Source organism: Passer domesticus, chromosome 4 (genome assembly GCF_036417665.1).
Source record: "Passer domesticus isolate bPasDom1 chromosome 4, bPasDom1.hap1, whole genome shotgun sequence".
In the NCBI taxonomy this organism is placed as follows: domain Eukaryota; kingdom Metazoa; phylum Chordata; class Aves; order Passeriformes; family Passeridae; genus Passer; species Passer domesticus.
This window is the reverse complement of record NC_087477.1, coordinates 69,316,909-69,333,681: the sequence shown is the minus strand read 5'-3', so window position 1 is coordinate 69,333,681 and position 16,773 is coordinate 69,316,909. Positions and strand designations below refer to the sequence as shown.

The window sequence follows — 16,773 nt, the reverse complement described above, 5'->3', positions numbered from 1 at the left end:
CTATCACCAATTCTGATAGAAAGGAGGAGCCTACTATAGCTTTCTGCATTTGCTGGACTCCTCTTCATTGGATGTCTGCTGAAGACACAGATATGCCACTATAAAAATGATGTAGTTTACATTCTTTGTTACTTGGTACAATGCCGCAGTCCTGCTTTTTAATTTTGTGCTCCTCGTGATACTTTATGATATTTGGTTGTTTTATATTGTCCTGTGCTGTCATTCAGTTCTTTTGTTGAGATACCATATCAGTGTCAGTAGGCATTACTGTAACATAAGTCGTTGGTCATAATATTTGCTGTCTGTTTTCCACCTTTGTCTTTTAACCACCTGATTCTGAGGTGGTCTTCTGGAAATTAAGGGCTTTCATGCTGCTTTCACCCCCCCATTCTGGTCAGCCCTGGATCTGCTGCTATTCCTACCAGGCTTTACTGCTGATGTTCTCCTAAGTTGGAGAATTAAAGACTGCAGTATTGCTCACAGCCATGGTACTGCAGACTCAGCTATCCGGGACTGACTGGTCCTAACTGTGGGTTTCAGTGGGTGTATCTGGAAGAAGTTGTCTATTTGAAATGAAAAACTAGCTTGCTTCCCAAAAGTGTGCTAGGTTGTTTTTTGATTTGGCTTTCTTGCTTCTTTTGGGAAAGCAGTTTAATTAATTAATGATTATTTTTTAAATGAGTGGCAAATGGGGAGAATGGCATTTCAGAAGAAGTGGTGATGTGGATCATTTGTTTTGCTTCACAAAGTCTTTCTTTTGGGGCTTTTTGTAGTTGCAAGACTGACTTCTGATTTTGAAACTATCATTAATCTTAATGTTGCTGACTAAAGCAATAAAAGATTGAGTATGCCAAGATAAATATCCTGGCCTTCTGATTTTTTTTTTTTTGTTGTTGTTTTTTTGTTCAGAGTTCTACAAAATTCGTAAATATGAAATGGGGAAGAAATATGTGGGACAGAATTACCATATTTTTCAGTTCCCTCTGTGCTCTTAGTGTCTGCTTGGGTCAGATTGCATTTGCAAAGCCATCCTGTGAACTTCTCAGATTTTACACTTGCTTTTCAGGGTAACAGTAAACTCACTGGAGTTTACATGTTAGGAACCACCACAAGGCTTCCCTCCAAAACTGTAGTAAATTGAGAGTGAGAAGAATAAATCAGCATTGTGACTCATTTTTCAAGTGTTACATTTTACACATTTTCTAAAAGTCTCTTTTTGCTTTCTTAGAAATTGAGTATATTCTTATGTTAGCAGCATCCAAGACCTTTAGAAATACATGTTTGAAACTTGTTGTGATAGTGATGTTTCTGTTTCCCTGTTCAATTAAAATTTAAGGGGTTTATATACACTGTAGTTATTCAGGTAGAGGAGGTTATCTGTTTAACTTGAAGCAAAACCAAAGGCAGACTAACAAAACTGACTTAAACAGTCTGTATTATTTTCTTTTCATAAATAAGACCCTTTAATTAAAACAAAGTTGCCACTTATCTACTGGATGCAGCAGAGCAATTACCATATAATGTAATATGAAGTATTACACTTAGAGTGATGTCAGCTTGCAATCTTGAAATTCCATTTTGAAGTAACACATTTTTTCATTCTCTTAATTTTTCTTTAAACTAATGTCAACTTCTCTAATATCTTGGTGTTTTCATTTTGTCTCTCCAGACTGCTATTCCCCATTCCCTAAAATCACAAAACCACGTACTGCCACAAAATTATTTTAATGTACATTGTTATCTTTTCTTTTTAAGGCCGTTCTTCCCTCTTCCCAATAGATGATGGCTTGCTGGATGATGGTCACAGTGATCAAGTTGGAGTCTTGAATTCCCCTACCTGCTATTCAGCACATCAGAACGGAGAACGAATTGAGCGTTTTTCTCGGAAGGTGTTTGTTGGAGGTCTTCCACCGGATATTGATGAAGGTGAGCTGCCGGAAAACCCAGCAGACTGTGTTTGGAGGGAGAAACAAAAACAGGTCATGAAAAACCTGATTTAAGCAGTAAAAAATAAGCCACTCAGCAAAATGTTGTGCAAAAAAGGCTGTAACTACTTGTTCTTGATGTACGTTGACGGGTGTGTTGAGCTGAACCATCTTTTTTGGTTTTGGGATGGTGCAGTTGTTTCCGAGCCTGCACTTGGAGATTAGAGTTGCATGTAATGCCTGGAGTGCGTGCTCCTGCTTATCCTGCATATTCCTTTCAAATACATCTTAGCCCTCCTCTATCTGTGCCTGCTTTATTCTGTCGTCATAGGAAATTTCCATTCGTAAATGAATTTCATATCTATTTTACTATTACCTGAGTCTCAGCAGTGATATAGAAAGGTTAATGTTATTCCTGATGAGAAATAGAGAAACTTAGGCAGAGCAAGGTCAAGCAGCAGAGCACTCTTGATGCGTTGAACAGAGACTGTGCTACAGAAACTCAAATTGTTAGCCAGCTGAAATTGCTTTGTATACCAGAGGTGATTTGAAGTAATCGTGCTGTTTCATACAAGGTTTCTCCTGTGCAGATAAACGTAAATTGCATGTTCTTTCTAGTGTAAATGGAAGTTTCTAATGTAAATTAAAGTTAGGAGGTTCATGGTGATCCTAGAATAACATGCAAATCAAATAAGCTGACTGTGTTTAATTAATTTTTTGGCATGGAAAGACCAGATTTTGGTTCCATTTTTCATTGAGATGCTCTCCTATAATCTACTAAGGGATTTATTTTTATATGCTTCAGCACAGTTGCCTGTAATACTCATGCTAAACAAAAACACAAGGAAATACATTTTATTTCTCTCCTCCTTTTTATATGATAATGGCAGAATATGACTGAAAGAAATCGATCATACTTGTGTTTGAGTTGCTGCTTTTTTATAGTTTAGAGTATTTTTAACCCATGGCCAAGGCTTTTCCAGTCACTGACATGTAGGTGTGGGTGGGATAGAAAGAATTCAAAGTTGTGCAAGGGGCGTAGTAGATCTTGCAGCAAGGCTATTATTCATGGTTGTTGGAAGCACCTCTAAATAGACAATTTTAAATTTCTGTCTCTGATACATGCATAGTGTTTGCTATAGGGCAGATATCCTGTATATATTTCCTATATATAGGAAACTGCTAGCATGTTAATTGTGGTGTTACTTGGTATATAAATATCTACTTACAAAGTTCTGAACTGTACATCACTAAGCAATAAATTTGATTTCATTCAAACCAGATTCTGATTTGAATTTAGGGAAGTACCACACAAGTTTCCACACGTTTCCATTAGTTTTCCAGTTAATGGCTTTAGTTGCCCATATGCTTCTGAAATGCTGTTGTTTTTAAGCAATAAAAAACAAATGTAAGATTAAAATCACCAGAAATTGTATAAATATTAACACTCTCGAAGATGCATCTATTTGTCTTTTGCTTATGAAACTTGTAATATTATTTTTTTGTTTTTCTTCCCATGAAATGTCAACCTTTGCTGGAAGCAAAGGTCTTTGCTTGATAGTATTTTTTCATTGAGTTATGTAATTTCCTTTAATTGCAACTATTTTACATGTTTTTAGATGAAATTACTGCCAGCTTCAGACGATTTGGGCCCTTGGTAGTAGACTGGCCTCACAAAGCAGAGAGCAAGTCCTATTTTCCACCAAAAGGTAAGAGAGTTAAAAGGTTTTGACCTGTTACTGAGTGCAAATCTTGCTCTGAGAAACTGTTTCATCTCTTTCCAAAGGGTGTAATGTAGAGTCCCTGTGAACAGTTAAATCTGTTGTTTCAGTACAGGTCCAGTTGTGATTCCTTTACATATTTAGACTGAAACCTTTGGTTTTTTTACTGAACCTGATCAGGTCAGTACTCTGTAGTTCTATGCATCATTGATCATCACTTCTGTATTTGTATTTCTGTCTAGTTTCCAAAACTGAAATTTGATCAAATTTTTTAAGACAAAATCTTAGATAATTATTTTCCTAGGAAGTTAAAGACAAGATGCAGAAGGATGCATTTGGTTATCTGGTCAAGATAATAAAATATGCATCTCTCACTTTTAGGATACAAACTTTCTGTTGAAGCTCCAATCTTTAAGTGGTTAAATATCGATTTAAAAGAAAACAAAACACATTTCTAGTTGCTGTTAGATTAGATTTTTTACTATTACTTACAAAGTGTTGGAAAAACCATTCTGTAGATGAAGTATTTCTGTACATGTACAGTCATGTATTGTTACATATAAAATAAATGCAGAAGTGTGATCCAGACATAAAAGCAATGCAGAAATTATTGATTTTGTAGAGAATGCAGCAATTCATTCGTTCTGTGGAAGTGACAAATATAGGGATAGTTCTTTTGTAAACTGATTCTTTATTTATCTGTGCCTCTATGCTAGGGAAAAGACATGATTATTATCCCCAATGGGCAGTCTAAAGAGTGGGAAATGGAATTGAAAGCATTTGAATAGCATTTATGAATGCTACTTGGAAATTCTAAGACAAAGAAAGAGACTTTGGGTTTTTTGATTGTCAGCCCAGCCCACAAAGCTACTGTCAAGTTAAATTTGATTATCTTAGACTGCATCTCTCTTCATAAATTACCAAGAGAAATTCCCAAGGAACTCTTTGAAGAAGATGCATCTCACAGAGTCTGTGATGAATATATAGAAGACAGAAGATGTAATATATTCTTACCTGAAAGGAATGGATTCTGGCATTCGTTTCCAAGGAGATAGTCCTATCTCAGCATCTGAACATCTTAAGAATGTATTTTCAGACTTCCTTATTTGATAAAGCTTTTTCATATAGTTGAGTTTTTATAATTACTGCAGTAAGAACAAAACCCAAACTGTGTTGTAAGTAGAGCTTCTTAAAGGCAGAGAATACAAATAAAAGAACTTCACTGTGTTGATCTAGTTAATTCAGGAAACATTTGCAACCTAAGTGCTAAGTTGATTTCCCATGATTAACTGATCCTTACTTGAAAAGTAAAAGCATTTAATGTTCTATCTTAACACTTCAGACTAATTTTTAGTTGGTGCATTATTCAGTACTTTTTGTATGTAGCCTAACACATTTAAAATACAGTGTCAATTTCTCTTTGTAAATACTTTGGAAACATACAACTGCTGAGTGTTACTGTGTACATATCTCTTTTGGTCAATGCAATACATATGACTCATAATTATTTTGTAGAAGAATTTCATTAAAAATTGTCTTTCGTTGCTGTTACTTGTGTGAACAGACAAGAACCATGTATACATATATTAATAAGATGTCTGAAATGGCCACAGATAGGCAAAATAAAGCTTTGAGATCAATCAGTAATTACCAGTTGATAAATACTTACTGTATTAGTTCAGGGAATTAATGTTTTTTTATTATTTTCAGTCTCCATTTTCTAAGTTGTCACTCTGCATGAAATTAATTCAGTGTCTATATCTTTCTTTGTACAGTTTCATTAGAGATTTGATATAGTATTGCTTTCCAAAGACATTTCAGAATTAGGCCATTCTGGACTAATTCATGTAAGTCTTCTCTGTGGTGAAGAGATTAAGCCTGTTTTGGTTGGGTTTTTTTGGTTTTTTGGGGGGTTTTTTTGTTGGTTTTTTTTGTTACTGTTCGATTTTCCAGGCTGTGCTTCCTTCCAAGCTCTCTGCTTACAGAAGGTCCTGAGGGAAGGCCAAGTTCATAATAAGTGTTTCCTTGCTGAAAGAAATTCAGAAAGTGTCTTGATCCATCAAGGCTGGCTGCCTCCTGAGAAACACCAACTGCTTGTTCTTAACTAATTACATTTTGCGTTGGTTCACCACAAAATTACATTGAAACATAACAGGAATTTTTACGACTTTACACTGATCTTACAAGGAAGCTCTGTTCTGAAAAAAACCCTCAGTTGAGCTCAAAGTACAAAGTCTGTAGCAGTGATCTGCCAACTGTGATGCAGAATTCCTTCCTTTCTGACTTGCCACTGTTTATCATAACTCATGTTATTACGTAGTTGGCAAATACACTTAGTTGTGAAACCATACACATGTCCAAAGTAACTTGCTGGGTTGAGGACTTCTCCTTCTGATAATGAAGCTCACAAAGAAAAAGTGCCGTAAAGATATGGAAATTCAAGAAATGCTTTCCAAAATACATCCAGTTGTTTGTGACCTCTGTACTATTTATAGCCAGTCTCAGAGGATAATCTGATTTAAACACGACAGTGTCCCCAGCCTTATTCTAACTGGTTGTTTCTGTTGCCTTGTATGACAACAGTTTTGCAGTAACTTCTTTCTTTGAGGTTCCCAATTGCTAACTCAGAGCTGACTAGATGAAAAACTCAAGTTGGGAATGTTTCACTTCTAGTTTCAGAAGCAAAACCCCAGGTCCATACAAGTTCTGTTGAACTTCTTACCTGCTACTTTGATCACACTGGATAGGATCAAACTCAGGATTCGGGCAAGTAACTGTAGGTATCTTCATGTGTGATTAGTGTCTAAGCTTCCTTTAATCAATGTGAATCTGGCCAGTACAGCCAGTGAAGTATAGAGGGCAATTCAGGTTGCTGTAACATAAGCACATTGAGCTTGATTCATTTACCCACACTGAGGATATCTGAAAGACTAGATACATGGGTCTCACAAATACAGTGCAGCACCACATTTTTTCACCTCACGTGTTTTGGAGTTTATTCTCCATCAAAGATGACTAAAGGAAAAACTGAAAGATGGGTTATGTAGATCCATTGTCTGTATTAACCTGCAGCTTGGACTGATTCTTTCTGATTTAAGTTAAGGTGCAGCAGTCTCTAGGCAAGAATTGCACTATAATGAGGCCATTTTAGTGCCCATTGTGGAGAGCCTGTCACGACACTGGAGGAGCCAGCCCCAACACAAAATACAACTGCAGTCACTGGCATGGCACTGCAAGGGCAGTGCCATGCTGGCTTGCACTGATTTTCTTGACTCCTCCTCTAAGCCATTAGTGACAGGAATTAACTGGAGGTTGATAAAGCTGCTCTCTGATTTTCTACACAGAATATGCATAACAAGAAGCATGTTTTCTGCCTCTTTTCATATTACTTTGAAATAAATAATTTTTTTCTTTGCTAAAAAATCATGTTAGCATGAATCTAGTCCAGAATGCTTTGCTTTTGATTTGTTCTTTAAATAATGAATACAAAAAAAAGTTTTAATGAATACCATGAAAAGTTTTAATTTGGTAGGACTCTTCAATCATTTCAGCTTTTCAAGCTCACCTGATGTGCTTTCTGTTCCATGTGCCCACCAATCCATCTCTTTAGTGAGCATTGTAAATCATTGAGGGTCTAGAGCTGTGGAGCAAAACTACAGACTACAGAGGTCACCAACCAGTTTGCTGGTACTGTCTTAACTTTGTCTTCAGAGGGGAGTAGTACAGCTGAGCTTCCTGAGGCTTTTAATTAAATGGGATAGACCAAGACATGTGTACATGATTTTCAGTTGAGGTTGAGAAGACTGTATTAGTGTATATTTTCTCTATTGCTTTCCTTTCCATGTCAGAAGTGGTAGTATGAAGTGACCCTGAGATTAGCTCAGTTGTTTAGAGCATGGTGCTAATAACAATCCAGGTTGTGGATTCAGTCCCTATATGGGCCATTCACTCAAGAGATGGACTCGGAGATCTTTGTGTCCCATCCAGCTCAGAATATTCTGTGAAATCTGTAATAATCTTTATCACTCCTTGAGTTCTTGTACTTGAATTTTCTATCTTTCTGCAAGTAGCTGCAGACACAGAGGTGGTATATGGAGGCACATACCAACCTTGTCTATCTGGAGCCGTATGGCAGTACCTTTGAACTGCATTAGGAGAAGAACTGATGAAAAAGCAGTATCTGGAGAATCTTTGTATGTCTGATCCCTTAGACAGTATCATGTGCAATTAACCCTCCCTTTGATTAATCAAGTTTTTGCAGTCCCATATTCTTGTACTGGGCTCTCTATACAAACTGGAATGTGTGTGTGCTCCTGACCAAGTAAGGACAGTTGCATGGAGCTTATCTCACCCATGCCAGTTGGCACATGCCCTCATTCACTGAGTTTTGCATGAGTAATACGTGGGTTTTAAATTCTGTGATAAATACTGTAATATATCCCCATTAAACAGATTTTGAATCTAAATGATTGCTGATTAAACTTAAGTTAAACAGGTCATCATTAAAAAATCATAGTTCAGCAGTGAAGAATAGACTTTACAAGAAAATACTTCCGCCCAAGTCCAAAGATTCCCTATGACATATTTGTTATGAAACTAATAAGATAAAAATACAGAATAAATAAAATCCTGTCGTGTGTCCTTTTTATGTAGCTGTGATGGGACTGTTGTATCAGGGGTAAGAAATAAGGTAGAGCTTATTGAGACAACCAGTACATACCTTACAGCTTTTTCTTAAAATCCTGTTCTTGTTCCCATATGTCTAAAATCAGTTGTGCATTTGTTTCTTAAATCTTACATTGGTAATGCACTGATTCTTAAATGGTCTTCAAGATACACCCTACCACCTTTACCTTGATGACCTACAGTATCTGTTTGCAGTAAGAAGTGGCTGGTGGTTAATTAGCTTCTCTCAGAAATACAGCAAGATTTCCAAAAGGCTTGGTAAAGCATCCATGTTCCCTTTTCCAAAGCCCACTCTAGGGCAGCTGCTTCAGCATTTACTTCTCCATCAAAGTCTTAGAACATAACTATGTGTGAAAGTTCTAAACTTGGTTGTAATCTCAGGAAGAAATGTGAGTTATGGTCCCTTTAAAGTTTATTTTAGTATACAACCCTAATTATGCTATTGGGTTATTTGTAAAGTAACAAATTTAGTGTATCTCATACAACAACTGTGAAAGTAATGTGTCAGCTTGTCTGTTTGGTTTTATGTAGCATTAAATAAGCATTTTAATTCTTTTTTTTTTTTTTGTAATGTTTGGAAAGGTTTGCTGGGTCACTTACGTAATAGAATACTTTGATCTAATCTCCAGAATAGAGATTAGTCCTTTGTGCCAAGACGGATTTTCATTGTATTATGTCCATTGCAGGCAGTGAATGATGTTCAGCCTAAACTTACAGTGCATGATCGAGCAGGCACATTTGCTTTTATTTAGTTATTAGTCTCATCTGATAATTGCTTTACAGATGGAAGTTCTGTTAATTATGGCAATACAGTACATAGTTAAAAAAAATTTCTAATATGGAAGGATTGTTTTGACTTTCTTTTCCTTTTGTATGGAAAAATAAGTGGCAAAGATTATTCTGTAAAACAAAGATAAGAGAAAATCAATTAATTGGTTTGGGTTTTTTTTCCAGGTTACGCATTCCTCCTGTTCCAAGAAGAGAGTTCTGTACAGGCCCTGATTGATGCCTGCATTGAAGAAGATGGAAAGCTCTATCTATGTGTTTCCAGCCCCACTATCAAGGACAAGCCAGTAAGTACACAGCCATACCCTGCAGGCTATGGCTGCCATCTGTCTAAAGCAGCATTGGAAATTATGAAGATCAAAAAAATCAAAAGTAAACTACTGTTGGCAGAGCTCAGCATCTGGAACACTTGGACTGTTTTAAAATTGTAGTATTTGGAATAGGATTAAAACAAAGCAACTAGACATGCTACACTAATGAGGTTATGACTAATAATTTATATAGGCTGATGAACATATTTCCACATTGTAGTGAAACTTAAAGTAGGGTACTATTTTCTTTCCCAATTTAATAGGTTCAGATCCGTCCCTGGAATCTAAGTGACAGTGACTTTGTGATGGATGGTTCGCAGCCACTTGATCCTCGGAAAACAATTTTTGTTGGAGGAGTTCCTAGACCATTAAGAGCTGGTGAGTAGAATCTGTGGCAATTTTTAAAAGTAAGAAATTATTAGAAATAATTTGTACTATGCATAATTTTTTGTAGCTAGATATAGATATATAAATTGAACAGTCTTGGTAGTTTTAACCACAGCACAATATTCATGTATTAAATTTTGCTACTGTCTGGGTTTGGCTATAAATCACAATTCATCGTTGAGATTTGCTGGAAAGTATTACCTCTCTATAGCTGTAGTGTAAGCTATGTCACAAGAGGCACAAAACAAAGAGTTTGGTTTTAAAATAATGCTATGGAAACATCTCTGCCCTGCTCCATGACTGTGAAGTGGTATTTGTACCTGCTTGTCATTGTGCATTAGCTACTCTTCTGCTACTGTCAGGATACACACACAAACACCAGTGATAGAATACTAGAGTAAGTAGGCATAGAGGAAAAAGGAAGAAATTCAGAGAGCTAGCACCATCTTTTATGGCATGACATTATATGAGATTGCAGGACTCTTTCTAGACTCCTACCAGAGGTGTGAAGGAAGAAGTAAATGTTTCTGTAGCTGTGGAATGGTTGATGAACCTGGATAGTCTGCTTTTTTCAGATTGTCTGCAGTAGTCTTTTACAATGCTTTAGGTGTCCTAGAAGTATACTAGAAGTAAGTAGGTTGCAGTGAATGTTGGAAGTAGAAGCAAACCATAGTGGTTCAAATCCCCTTCGTTATTAGAATGGCTTCTGGATTTCATTAGTCTCTCATAGCTAGTAATGAATTTTATTCTTAGAGAAAGATGGACTTTCAGATGAAAGATGTAAGAAAACCGAGAAGTAATAGTGCAAATTTGGGATACAAAGAATCTTAATTTTTTTTTTATCTTGGACCTGCAATGCTCAAGTGTTTTTGGTATTTTACTTTTAAGACTCTACTTTTGACTGTAATACAAGCTCTGTAAATGAGTGTAAACACGGTATGTTCCAAGTACAGATTTATTTTTCTTTAAACTCAGTCCAGTGCTCTATATTACTGTACTGAATGTCTGTGATAAATTTAATGGATGCATTCTTATGCTCAGCTTGCAAATGCCCTGTATATGTAAAAATGAAACTTTATGGCACTGTGAAATAAGAATAATGACTTCACAAAAGCAGTAAAACTTGAGGAGACTCTTCAAACAGCTATTGAACATCAAGGGCTGCTGACACCTCTATATCCTAACACAGAGGATACTAATTCTGGAAAACTGGTGTTTCCCACCCCAGTGAATTGCAACTGGATTCAGTGTAATCTGGCAGTCAAAGGATTGCCAAGGTACTTGATCTGTAAAATTTGAAATTTTTCTTTCTTTGGACTTCAGTATCTATGGTAAGTATAGCACTGTAGGGATAATCAAGTTCTGTGTGGCTGATGAAAAGATGCTAACTACGTCTTCAAATTCAAGTAGGACGTAGAGCATTAGGAGGGACAGAGAACATATACCAAGGAATTTGTGGCATGAGGATCTATTTTATACAGCTTACATTCCCATGCCTGCCCAAAAACTTTTTTGCTGTAATCCTTTAAAGAAAACTGCCCTGGAATTCTAGTTCCGTGTATCAAGAACATACAATTCCATTGTTCCTTGGATGTATATACCCACAGAGTGAAAGATCTGTCTGCTGAGTAATTAATAGCTTATTTGATATTATTTTTTCAGTATTTTTTAATCTCGTTATTACTGTTTCATTGGCTCTTGAAAAATTAATAATTAAAATTAACTTCTCCAGTATTTTTAAAGTTTGTAGGGTAAGAATAGTTTGAATAAATGCTGTTTTATTTCTTAATAGTGGAATTGGCTATGATCATGGACCGTCTCTACGGGGGAGTTTGTTACGCAGGAATTGACACTGACCCTGAGCTGAAATACCCAAAAGGTGCTGGACGTGTTGCTTTTTCCAATCAGCAGAGTTACATTGCTGCCATCAGTGCTCGGTTTGTTCAACTTCAGCATGGCGATATTGATAAACGAGTAAGTTAAGCAGAAATTTTAAAAAAGAGTTTTGATCTGTAGAGAAACTTCTCAGAGTGTGGTAGCATTGCATGTGATTTGCTTTCAAGCCAGCTTCTATATTTTTTTTAGCATCCATGTAACTCCACTGCTTTCAGGAGTATGCCTGAATGCCCCCAAACGAACAACATGTTTCCACAGAGCAGCAGTTTGTTCCTTTGACATATGTTGGACCATATGTTCTTCCCATTCTGGAGTTCCTGGTTTTATTGTGTACAGGCAAAGGGCTTGAAAATCTTTGTTTCTCCCATGTTCTAATGAAACCAAATACTGTGATAATTCCTCTGTCATTCATAAGAAACTCTAGTATTAATTGGCTTCAGATTAGCTTGATACTTACAAACTGCCCTTAATTTCAGCCATAATTGTCAGTGCTCAGAAAGTTGGTCAGGCTCAACACCTAAAATACAAAAGGTCTTATTTTTTTCTGTTTGAAAGTCTTCTGAGTACTTACAATGCATATTTCTATTTGCTACAGATGCTTATTCCTAGGAAAAGTAAAACTAACTTATATTAAGAAGACTAGTGAACTTCATAACTCCTAATTAGACTATAAGAATAGCAAAGAAAACTGGCATCTAAATTATGTCAGTTTTAAGGGTCACTAGTTTTGATGTCAAGAGCTGCAGAGATAGTCTGTCATTAATAGGTGTTCTTAAAAAAATAAAAAACTATGGTCTTACGGGAAGAAGGGTCAAGTAAGTAAAGTAGTTCAAGGTCCAGTCTCCTCTACAGATCAAAGACACAGGAAAAAGAAAGTAGTACAGTTAACAGAAGTCTGCTCCAAGGAGGCAGCATGTGCTTCTCTCCATTCAAGTAGGCAGAGTAATTCAGCTTTTTGTATGTGTCTCAAATACCTCTTGCCTTATGAGCTGAAATCTCCAAACATGGTCCTTCCCAGAGGATGAGTGGATGTGGATATGGGTAGTCATCTAGGTTTCAAATTAGATGTGATGGCTACATTTTGGTCATGGGATTGCTATCCTTGTGCCTTACAGCTGTTGTTGATTTATAACTGCTTTTTGGATACTTAAGTAAACAGAAAAAATGGCCTTGACACTGGGATGGGGTGAGGAGATATGAAACTGTTCATCATTTTGCATTTGAGTAGTTGGACAAAAGGGGAGTGAGGATCAGAATCCAGAATTTCTTCTAAACAAATGCTAAATGAGTCATTTAGCTTAAGAATTGAGTATTATTAAGTTTCTTTGAGCAACTGTCTAACAGGCATTTGTCTGTGAAGTCACCTGACTTGAAAACTGAGACATGGATTTGGTTCCAATCCAAATTATCTCTCCCTCAGAAGTGGGAGACAGGGACTTGTACTTTGTAAACCATGGGGAACTTTAACCTTGGTGTTCCTCTTCCCATGAGAAGTATGTCCTTTGCAGTAGAGAGGTGTATGGTAGACTGGCAGTGCCATCTTGTAAGAGAAGGCATGAGCCTGACTTTGAAGCCTGCAGTTACACATACGTTGTTTTGCTGTTTTTTGGTTTTTTATGATAGGTCACCGAGGATCTAAAGGGCTCTTTGGATGCCAAGCAGGCATCTGAAATGCAGTGCTTGCTGTTTGCAGAGAAAAGGATGTAGGTTGTTAATGGGTGATGGAACACTACAGGCCTCTTGGAGCTTGGGGGGCAAAGAAAAACCAATGCAAAATCTACTGCAAATGCTGGATCTGAGAAACGCAGTATTTGACTTACATCTATTGAAACTTAATTTATAAAAACAGTACTCAGTGATTTCTTCAATCATAAATTACAAAAAAAAAATCAAAATGCAAACAAGAACTAAACCAATACAAACAACTCCTGCCAAGCATATTTAGAACCTGAAGATAGCTGTTCATGGGTTGGACATGTTGAGGGGGAAAGGCAGGAAGATGTAGGTTTACTCTTTAAAAATCTCAATTCTTAAAGTTTCTTTTTTGAAATAATTTATGTTCTTTCTTTTGTGTTGCTTTTCTAACACTTGAAAAATTAATCTCTTGACTCAAGTGTTATCTTAAATTTGAAATTTCCACATTTTTATTACCATCCTCATTTTTTTCTTATTTTAAAAAATGTGTGCTACTTCTGAGGTGTTTCACTGGCAAAAAACAGCAGTCTCAAATCTTAACTATTTTAATAAACTTGTTTTAAAGTCCATGATGGAGAGTGTTTATGAACTTCTTTTTTTACCTGAGAGGAGGGTTAATCTATATTTTTTAAATCATCTTCTTTAATTAAACCATAAGGTCAATCCTTATTTATATAATTACATATATTTATTACCACCCAGTTATTTGCATTACTGAGGAGACATACAGAAGAGCATCATTTTAGGGAACATCTTGAATCTTAGCTGAAAGTATGAAAAAGGCTATTTTCAGAAATACTTTTTTACCTCCATGGAGCTTTTACACTAATGCCTTTTCAGGCTCTGAAAATCCTCTGAAATCAGTACTACTGCTGATTTATACATGAGGAAGCAGTAAGTATAAATCTATGAACTACTAGTTTTGTAAATGGGGAAGATTGTCCTACTTTGGGTACTGCCTTCACCTGAGGTGCTTGTGTATGCTGGCCAGGAAGGTGATACAGTCTGTATCTCACTGAAGTCCTTGAGGCAGAGCCTGCTCTGTCCTTCACCTCAGCATTGCCTTCCCATACCAGTTACATCCAGTTTCTGTAGGTCTGCTGTTCTTTCACATTATTTTCATAACCAGTTTTGTCTGTGTAGAAGTCTTTTTCAATTGCTAAATTTTGCAGTTCACCCGTTTATCCTTCTGAACTTCAGTTCAAAGTATTTATAGCAATTTTTTTGCACATACCTTTTCCCGCCTTCATTGGAAATCTTAGTTCCACAGTCACTTGACAAACATTGTCTGCAATGTTAACTTCTTCCTTAACTACGTTCTCTTCTCTGTAGCTTCTCTCCATTTCTTTTGATGTATATTATTGAGGTATATTTAGTTTGTCTAACAGATGTTTTTCTTCAGCAAAGTACTCCTCATCCTGTTTTATCATGTATGAAAGCTCAGCTCCAAACATTTCTTTGGAGCTTCAACTCCAAACAATTCATTAAAATACTGTTAACTTTCACATGCCAACAGTCTGCATCCACGTCATGTAATATTTCCATTCCCCAAAGTGCTTCTCTAATATTATTGAAATCATCTTTGTACTGATCTTGGTGCATTAGTGCACTGAAGCTTGAAATAAATGCTGCTTCATGCTTTCAGTAATTCTGAGCCACAAACACAGTTACTGCGTAAGGTACTTGTTTATTGGAAAGTTTGAGTGTAATTGGTGATAACGCAGGTCACTGTAGTCAAATAAGAAGTAGAGCTCATGCTGAATGTAGATTACTGGAAGACACTGACATTTCTAGGATGGCCTCTACTTCTGAAGCTAAGAACATGAAGCCTGTTCAGCTGCAAAACTTCAGGGCAGGGAGCTGGATGCGTAAATTTTTTTAAAAGTATCATTTTAAAGTTCTTAGTATTTCAGGCATATTCTGTCTGAGTATAGAGCATACAGTCAATGTCTATGTGTAGCAATCTTCTGAGGTATTAGTATCTAAGGATAAAAATCTCATGCAGCAGTGAGGAAAATGTGGAATACAATACATTCCTTAATGACTGCGTCAACTCATCTTGTGTTTTATTATGAAGTGCTTCTTCCTGTCTGATCGCAGACTGTAGCAGTATGGTTATGCAAAGACATAATGCATATTTACCACTGGACTCCTGCCACTTTTCCATTCTGGCAGTCAGATGAGTTTGGGAGAGAGAAGCTGTGTAAGACAGGTGTTTGTAGCTGTCTGTAGACTTGCAAAATGGTCTTTAAAAAATATTTTCAGAATTTTATTGAATACAAATTCCTGTACAGTTCAAAGCCACAGAGAAAGTAATGGATTGCCAAAATTGGCAGTGCCAAATTTGACCATATTTTAAAAATAGGGAGTGAGTTTACAGTGAACAACTCTGCTAAAAGGTCTTCACTACAGCTTGCAGAAAGTACTTGTAATTTGCACACAAATGTAGTACATGCAGAGACACTTGTACTTCAAAAACAAAAAAAAATATGTTAAAGGGTAGCCTCATATGTTCAGTTATTTTTTTGCTAAACCATGTAGAATTGTCATGTCTGGTTAGGAGACCTCTGAGTGACTGTGTTTTCTTCTACACTTAAATTACATTCATAATATTGTTAGCAAAGAACACTCTCCCAGGGTAAATTAGGGGAAGTTCCTGATGTAGCTGTTTATTATATGCAGAGTACTTCTAAAGATCTGCCTTGAGGTGTTCTGCAGTGCGGATGGGTCTGTAGGTGATAAATGATAATGAGAAATAACTGATCAGTTACATAAAGGTGTTAGTACGACTGACTGCAGACTTCAGGGGTTTTTTGGGCTTCTTGTTTAAACCAGTGAAAAATGAATGCCTTCACACAACTTCCAGTAGAAGCAGTGGTTAATGGGAATTGTTTCTGTTTCACTCCAACAGGTGGAGGTAAAGCCATACGTGTTGGATGACCAGATGTGTGACGAGTGCCAGGGTGCGCGGTGCGGTGGGAAGTTTGCTCCTTTCTTTTGTGCCAATGTCACTTGCCTGCAGTATTACTGTGAGTTTTGTTGGGCAAATATCCACTCTCGTGCAGGACGTGAATTCCATAAGCCATTGGTAAAGGAGGGGGCTGACCGCCCACGTCAGATCCACTTCCGCTGGAATTAAACATGGTGAACCAGCATCTACATAAAGAGAGAAGGGTGCATGTGGCTTACTGTGTTTGAAGATACTGACATGCAGAAGAAATAAGTGCATTCTTCTGCTTTTCACCCCAGCTATCAATACATGCATCTTTATCAGCAGCCAAAACACTACAAGCCTCTTGTTTTTCACCAAAACCCTACATCTCAGGCTTACTAATTTTTGTGATATTTTCATGTTAAAATAAAATG

The 16,773-nt window shown here is 36.7% G+C and overlaps 1 protein-coding gene across 4 annotated transcripts in view; it reads left to right on the top strand.

Moving 5' to 3' along the window:
- CPEB2 (cytoplasmic polyadenylation element binding protein 2) overlaps positions 1-16,773 on the top strand; it is a 51,306-nt gene that overhangs the window by 31,026 nt on the left and 3,507 nt on the right. For 3 of the 4 annotated variants that reach the window (XM_064418624.1, XM_064418625.1, XM_064418627.1), the window contains 6 exons: positions 1,756-1,926; positions 3,545-3,634; positions 9,287-9,405; positions 9,693-9,807; positions 11,609-11,790; positions 16,319-16,773. The exon at positions 16,319-16,773 is cut by the window's right edge and continues 3,507 nt beyond it. In XM_064418624.1, the coding sequence (XP_064274694.1) occupies positions 1,756-1,926; positions 3,545-3,634; positions 9,287-9,405; positions 9,693-9,807; positions 11,609-11,790; positions 16,319-16,546 (905 nt within the window). In that variant the 3' untranslated portion in view covers positions 16,547-16,773. The remainder of the gene's footprint in view (positions 1-1,755; positions 1,927-3,544; positions 3,635-9,286; positions 9,406-9,692; positions 9,808-11,608; positions 11,791-16,318) is intronic. The other variant, XM_064418626.1, reaches the window with a different exon arrangement.